Source organism: Asparagus officinalis, unplaced genomic scaffold, assembly GCF_001876935.1.
Source record: "Asparagus officinalis unplaced genomic scaffold, Aspof.V1 AsparagusV1_Un909, whole genome shotgun sequence".
Classification (NCBI taxonomy): Eukaryota; Viridiplantae; Streptophyta; class Magnoliopsida; order Asparagales; family Asparagaceae; genus Asparagus; species Asparagus officinalis.
The window spans coordinates 22,121-30,030 of NW_017973168.1; the positions used below are offsets into that span (position 1 = coordinate 22,121).

The window sequence follows — 7,910 nt, forward strand, 5'->3', positions numbered from 1 at the left end:
ATTATATTTAATACTTATGATACTATAATAATGTAAGATAAATATTATAATATTTTATTTATAATATGTTTATTATAAATAATATATAATATATTAATAATATGATTAATACTAATATTGTAGAGGGTCAAACTAGTGTTAAACAAAAACACTTATCATGATATTTTGAAAATATTTTAAGAAAAAAATAAAACAACATACTGTTTTTAATAAAAACACTATGATATCGAAACGAATCGTTAATATTCCTTTCCGTACCCAATCTACACAAAATATAATCAATTTATTTGCCAAATTAACCTGATAAATTGTAAGACCATAAATCTAAGGCATACAATTTTGAATATACACCACGCTAATCTCTTTATTATTTCTCACAAACACAGCAAGATCACGAACACGTCCGTACAAACGGGACTCCGCAATCACTACAAGCAAAAGATTTGGCGCTCCTTCCCTTTGATCAGCACAGCGGTGCGACCCCGGTAATCCCGGGAACCGCTGATGTCATCGCTCGTTTTAACACTGTGTACGGTACGTCACTTGACCAGAAGTGAGATGCCACGTCATCCAAGAAAGATAGTGGTAGGATCGTGATTATGGTTCAAGAAGCGAGGGTATATCCGACTGTTGGGTGGATGTCATTTTCACGGAGGGGCTCTCTCTCTGATCCGCGCTTTTAATAGGAGACGAGTCTTGACTTCTCTTCGCTCATTGCTCGCGCTCACGTGGGAGGGTTCGTCGCCGTCGAGCTTATCTGCGACCGACGATCTATATCCCGCCATTTTTCGTCGTCCATCCTAAAGCTCTCTCCACAATACGCAAGGTGAAAATAAATAAATAAATTTTGGTCTCTGCTTGTTATTAGATTTTCGGCGTACAGAATCCTCATGTGACCTAGTTCTTCATTACTGTATATAAGGTTGAAGATATTTTTGTATTTTCTTTTGAAAATTAACTGTAGGAAACCATGGGAATAATTTTTAGTACAGTGACAGCGGGTCACAATCTTTGTCCGCTTTATTATTTTTTCTTTTAGGGTGAACTTTTCCTTTTTTAAAAAAGCGGTTTATTCTCTTCTTTGTCTTGTGCTTCATGTTGCTTACCCAACTTGCGCTTATAGTCATAGGCGTTCTATTTCCTTGATACAGTAAACTTGAAAAGAGCTCAAACTTTTAATGCTACCATGTTTTCATATTTTTGTCCCTATTTTCTTCACCTTCATAATCTTTTACTTCCTTTTTTGCGGCAGAATATGAAAATGGCTGCCCAACCTTACAGTCGTTGTTAAAGATCGCTGAGTTATTTATATTCAATGTCTCAAGGATTAGAGCATCACGTAGCACAGCAAAGTCGCCGAGACAAGCTCCGAGTTCAAAACCAGCAATTCGTCAACTGCAATCAAAACCCTAATATCAACCAAGAGCTAATCTACAACTGCACCAACATGATCACCAATTCTCCGGCCGCAATTCTTGATTTTTCTAGCCATGATTCTGATTGGATCACGAATCAGATCAACCCTAACCATCCTTTGCTTCAATCCCATCTCTATCATTTGCCTACAAGTACCACCACTGAGTTGATCTCTGCAGTTCATGATGGCCATAGCTTGCCGTACCAAAATACCCTTCAAGCTATCGTTGGTTCTTCATTAGGGTTAGAAGGAGCCGCCAATGAGCAGCAGCCAGCGAGCAGCAGCAGCAGCAGCCAGCAGCTGTTTCAGTCACCTGAATGTTGAAGATAACAAGGTAGCCGCTAACGAGACGCAAGGTCTGTCGTTGTCGCTTGCTTCGAAACCCTTGGTGGAATTGCATATGCCGTCGTCACAGGGACAGATTAGCCCGCCGGCAGCCAAGTTGTTGATGATGGATCCTCGCCGGTCTGTAGGCCCGCTTGGGCCTTTTACTGGGTATGCTACGATTTTGAAGAGTTCGAAGTTTTTGAGCCCGGCACAGCAGTTGTTGGATGAGTTCTGCAGCGCGGTGACTGGTGCAAAGGCGACAAAGCAGGAGCAATATGGTCATGATCATCGAAATCGTAACATGAGTTTTGTAGGAGTAGGAGGAAGCGGAAGCGGGAGTCATTGTGATGATGGGAGCAATTATAGGGTGAAGGGAGGGAATTCAGTGGCATCTTCGTCTTCATTTCATAATTCGATGGAGGTGGGAAGTGCTAGTGAGGGCGGCGCAGGGGTAGGCAGTGGATCGAGTTGTTCGATTGAGCAGCCCGAGATTCAGCAGAGGAAGGTGAAGCTGTTGTACTTGCAGGAAGAGGTGAGTTATCGGATCATCAACTGAACGTTTATCCTTATCCTTAACCGAGTGTTATCTGATGAGTTCTATTATTTGTGGAATTAGACACATGGTATCTGTTGTGATAATTATGTTTCTTTCTGGTGCAAGAGGAGCCGTGTGCCCCTTTATTTTTCAGTGAGAATTTCTCTTGTTACTTATTATCGGTAGTATAAGAACTGTATACCCTTTACGTATTTTGAATGTCTTGTGTGTTTTTATTGTAGAAATATGAAACTAATTAGTTTGATGTGTACTTTACAGCTTATATTAAATAAATGCATTTTTTATGAATAAAGGAATAAATAAATTACTCTATTAATAGCTAGTATATGGCCTGAATGTTAATTAAGTTAACCAGCACAAGCATAGGATATTTATCAAGTAATTTCAAGGGATATGGATCCTCTGCACTACCATAAAAGTAGTGAAGAGAATAGTGAAGAGACCATCGACTTATTACTAGTTATTGATTTGTCTAGTGAGTGGCTATTATTTTCATCAGAACTCTCATGAATTGCATGCATTCCTATTTTGCACTTAAAAAATAAATAAAATCATAACCATCTGTTTATTAATCAGCAGAGGTTAATAAGTCTCTCCACAACTTTCTTAGTAGTGGAGAGGATCCGTTTCTCGTCCAGTGTCACGGCGCCAATTCATTTAGGCAAGCATAATAAAAGCATAGCTGTGTGCTTTAATATTTAATTATCCGCCATTAAATATACATAAATCATCATTGGATCTGAGTATGGTTTAAAGTTGTATGGTGATCAACTTTGTGCATGCTTATAATGAACAAGTTGGAGGTTAATTTTATCCAATTGAGGTTCATATTGTAAATGGGAAAGTGGTTTTACATGCTAGCATATAATTTTTTTAATCATGATTATTAGAATACCACTAATTATGGTTTATACATAACGGTTATATAGACTTCATGTAAATATTACTTAAAATTTAAAATGTATGGGAATACATCTCTGGTTTCGAGCCTCATCAGGTTTGTGCATATCCATTGGATGCAATAGTTCATTATGCCTATCTTTACACAAGTTTGATAAGACACATAAAACATTCATTCTTCAGCAACCCTCGAGGCCCTTCAATAAGTTATAAAGTAGAAGAAATTTGCAAAATAGACCTATTTTGCTAAATATTTAGCAAAACAGACCGTTTTGCTAAATATTTTGCAAAATAGACATCTTTTTGGCAAACAGGCAAAAAAGAGGTTGATTTTACAAAAACAGACCATTCAAAACATACAGGACTAGTAGTACTAGTACCGTATGATTTAATGTGAGATTAAATCATGCGGGACTACTAGTCACGTATGTTTCGAATGGTCTGTTTAGCAAAATCGACCTCTTTTTGGCCAAAAAGAGGTCTATTTTGCTAAATATTTAGCAACATAGGTCTATTTTGCAAAATTTTCCTTCTCTTAATCCAGTGAGTGAACTTTGCAATCATATACAATGGGTCAAGATTATTAGCACAAATTCCTTATGGGAATGCTTGCACTCACAACCCTAGGAAAAATTACATTCTTGTATTATTAAATACTATGCCAAAAATAGATTGCTGGGTGTTCATCCTAGCAATTCTATATGAACGTGGAAAATTCCTTGTTATTTGGTAAGGATACCTACATGAAGGCATGCCACACCTGATCAAAAGATTCTAAAGACAAGTTCTTTGTGTTGTGAAAACATATCATGTGCTTCTTAATGGAATGCAAAAATTGATCTTTCAAGAAGTAGGAAACCAGGTACATGTTTAATTAGGTATGCATTTTGGACGAGGTCCTGACAAACTTACTGTAAATTGGGTATTCCAGCTATGCTAGAAAATGGCCATGTGAGAACGGAATCTGCATTTAATTCTATGTTCATGGGATCTGCAGACCTTGAAACTTGATTCTAAACAAATCTGGATTATAAACAAAAACATCTGGAGAATGACCCCCTTAGAAATAAATGTCCAAATATGAAAGTATGTCATTGATCTGTAATCTCCAAAGTTTCTGCTATACTGCAGGCTTTGTTTTCACATTAGACCGATAACTAAAGTTCAGGTTCAGTTAGTTTAATGAAACATGGTGGCTGTACTATACATTTTCCTTATTCTAAAATAATGATGAAAGTTCATTTTAGAAACTTGCAACTGTTAAATGGCTAAGGGAACTTTAATTAGCTCTCTTGTTCCAGTTGCTGCTTGTAATACCGTTATCAGTTTATCATGTCATGAGAACTTTGATTTTGTGATATTTCAACCCTGACAGCAAAAAATTGTAGCCGTTACATCTATTAAAATGGTATATTTACATTGGATTCTTAAAGAGTTATAATCTCAAAATGTTATCATTCCAGTTTGCACATTTTCAGTTAATAGTTTCATTGACTTTCTCCGATCTTAGTTCTGTCTTTGGCTATCCACACATGAATATAACCTTATGATGTTGCATCTGTTCCAGATTCAAGTTTTATGTAGGAACACTTCTCAAGTAGCTGTAAATATTTCTCTCATTATCACACTTAACTTTTTTTTTCTTTTGTGAATTGAACCTAACTCTTCAATTTTCTAATGTACATCAAGGTATGCAGAAGGTACAAGCAGTACCACCAACAGATGCAAATGGTGGTATCATCCTTCGAGTCTGTGGCAGGTCTTAGTGCAGCCACACCCTACACTTCATTGGCCCTCAAGGCCATCTCCAAGCAGTTCAGGTCTATAAAACATGCTATATCCAATCAGCTCCGTCACATGAGCAGAATCCTTGGAGAAGATTTCATCTCATCTCCCAGTTCGAGTTCTAGAGGTGAAACCACGATGACTCCTCAATTGAAATATTTGGATCAGAGTCTTAGAAGACAGAAAGCAAGTGAGAACGCAAGTTTAAGCTTCTTGGATAATAATCAGCCTGTATGGAGGCCTCAAAGGGGGCTCCCTGAGAGGGCTGTTTCAGTGTTGAGAGCTTGGTTGTTTGAGCATTTCCTTCATCCGTAAGTTTTATTTTGATGTTAATTTTATTAATTTATAAGAATCATCCATGAAAATTGGGTAAACATATTATTATTGTACGGCATAAACTAAGTCATACTTAATTTGGTGGTCCAGATATCCTACGGATACTGATAAGCATATGTTGGCTACTCAAACTGGGCTGACAAGGAATCAGGTATCTATCTCTCTTACCTTGTATATAAATGGTGTAGAAAATGATTAGTTGCGGATAGACCCACTGTAGTATCGTTGTTTTGAACTTATTACCCGTATAGTAATTTTATTGTTGCAGATATGCCTCTCTGAGTAAGCCTTTTCGACTCTTTTTACCCTTGCGGGGTCTAGTTAAAAAAACAATTTTCTTTCAATGAGGTCAAAGTGCCAAAAAAATTTCACTCAGGGCATCTATCAGCAACAATAAAATTAGAGGTTGGTAAGTTCCAAACTGCATTCTACAGGGGTCCATCTGCAAGTAAGTGAAAAAAGTACTGTACTGAGTGATTTAATGAAGATATTACATAGCAGGCTATGCAGTTCAAAATAAGAAATCATAATCTCGTAACCTCATCTAGTTAGTTAACAAAGATGTATCCACATCTAGTTAGTCAACATGTCTTGGTTTTCATTTTCTACAAAGCAGGTTTCAAACTGGTTCATCAATGCTCGGGTGAGACTGTGGAAGCCAATGGTAGAAGAGATCCACATGCTCGAATCCAAAGGGATGGCTGAAATGGACCTTAATTCCTCCAACAAGAACGACAGAAAATCGATCATGGACAATATCAGAGGGCAGCCTTTATCTGATCAGGGATCAGAATCTCAGTCTAACAAGAAATTTGATTGTTCTTCAATGGACCCTATTGCCCATGACTCCAGCTCGATTAGCAATATGGAGCAGTGGCATAGAGAGAAACGATCAAGGATGGAAGAATGTACAGTTGCAGGAGGCATTGATGGCGGTTTGATGAGTTTCGGATACCAAGGTGGGATGATGGATGTTGGGGGGCTTGGATCGGTCTCTCTCACATTAGGCCTTCAACACAATGAGGATGCTCAACAGCAAGAGCAGCAGATGAGGCACTTTGGAAGTCATATGCTTCATGATTTTGTTGGCTGACCATTTGTTTCTTTGTTGTAGTTACGATCAGAAGAGTGAAGGAGTCTAATTGAAGGATAGATCGAGTACAAGTGAGCGAGGTTTTGTTTTGTAATGGGGTTCGCTTGTACTGGGATCATTTACTGTGTAATGATTCACTGATGTATCTTGTATGATGATGCATTGCAATATATGTAGTTACGTTATGTGGTCTGGTGTTTAGTTGTGGAGGTACTGACACAGAAACTGTTGGGGATTCGAAGCAATCAAATCGAATCTGTGACCTTATGTTTGAGAGTAGGAAAGTAGGAAAATCACCGCATATAAAAGATAAAACTTGCAAGAAAGCAAACAAGAAAGAACATACCAAATTTAATGAGGTTCGGCAACATGTTTATGTCCTTAGAAGCCACACCACACAATTCTTTGATTAATTTGAAGAAAGAATACAAGCTCAAATTAGGGTTTAATTTCTCTGAGATCAGAAGAATCCTCTCAAAAACTTCCTTTTTTTATGCACACGGAACCCTAAAATCGTTTAGGTATATATAGGAATCCCAGTCCAAAGAGAATACAAAACAGATTAGCAAACAGAAAAATCCCGTCGCGGTCGACCAGGCTTGAGTCTCGCGGTCGACTGGCCAGAGCATTGATTCTGCACCTTACACGGTTCACATTCGCGGTTGATTGGACCAGCTGTCGCGGTCGACCGGTCAGAGATGTTTCTGCTCAGTCTGCTACAGGCTTTGTGGTCGACCGGACAAGACCCGACGGTCGACCGACCCAAATATTTCTTGTTTTCTTCGTCTTCTTGATTCCAGCTTTGGGTTTACATACTTAGACTAACAATCTCCCGTTTGGAGATCAAAGCGCTATCAACGAGCTCCCTCGAACTCTCATCTTCTTCGCAAGCATCTTCTACCCCGAAAAATTTATTCTTCAATAATCATCATCTCGGCGATCCCGCCGATCCTCCTAGTGTGGCTTCGCCTTCGACTCCTACGCATGAAGGCCAACTGAAGTTGCACACAACTCCAGTTTCTCGATGGTCACTGCTTTCGTCAACATATCCACATGATTTTGACTCCCCAAAATATTCTCCAGCTGTAACTTACTGTTCTCAATCAGCAAGCGTATGAAATGATATCGTATGTCGATGTGCTTCGTTCTGGCATGATATTCTGGATTCTTGGCAATGTGTATAGTGCTTTAGCTATCATAATAAAGAACTCCGTTCCCCCGCTTCAGATCCAACTCTTCCAGGCACTCGGTCAACCAAATCATCTCCTTGCTGGCTTCAGTCACCGCGACATACTCTGCCTCAATTGTGGACAATGTTATAATCTTCTGCTGATGTGAGACCAAGCTCACTGCTGTCGATGCCAAGATATAAACATACCCTATGGTACTTCGCCTCGTATCATGATCACCAACGAAATTCGTATCCACATATCCCCGTAGTACCAACTCCTTTCTCCTGAAACACAATGACATATCCGTAGTTCCTCCCAATATCC

At 38.7% G+C, this 7,910-nt stretch overlaps 1 protein-coding gene across 3 annotated transcripts; it reads left to right on the forward strand.

Annotated features, from left to right (window-relative positions):
- Positions 1 to 594: 594 nt before the first annotated feature.
- LOC109828253 (BEL1-like homeodomain protein 9) lies at positions 595 to 6,599 on the forward strand. Of its 3 annotated transcripts, none has more exons than XM_020395282.1 (5): positions 595 to 826; positions 1,253 to 2,276; positions 4,890 to 5,296; positions 5,412 to 5,472; positions 5,938 to 6,599. In XM_020395282.1, exons 2-5 carry the CDS (start codon positions 1,677 to 1,679, stop codon positions 6,412 to 6,414), a joined length of 1,545 nt encoding a protein of 514 aa, XP_020250871.1. In that variant the 5' UTR covers positions 595 to 826; positions 1,253 to 1,676; the 3' UTR covers positions 6,415 to 6,599. The 3 variants fall into 3 exon arrangements, with proteins under 3 accessions (XP_020250871.1, XP_020250873.1, XP_020250872.1); XM_020395284.1 differs by lacking the exon at positions 595 to 826 and adding an exon at positions 1,077 to 1,150; XM_020395283.1 differs by lacking the exon at positions 595 to 826 and having other exon boundaries at positions 1,157 to 2,276.
- The last annotated feature ends 1,311 nt before the right edge of the window (positions 6,600 to 7,910 follow it).

Excerpts from the sequence above, each read along its gene's own strand:
- LOC109828253 (XM_020395282.1), top strand. The coding sequence starts at position 1,677 with ATGAGCAGCAGCCAGCGAGCAGCAGCAGCAGCAGCCAGCAGCTGTTTC. Across the intron at positions 2,277-4,889 it reads TGTTGTACTTGCAGGAAGAG|GTATGCAGAAGGTACAAGCA; the intron begins GTGAGTTATCGG and ends ATGTACATCAAG. Across the intron at positions 5,473-5,937 it reads CTGGGCTGACAAGGAATCAG|GTTTCAAACTGGTTCATCAA; the intron begins GTATCTATCTCT and ends TCTACAAAGCAG.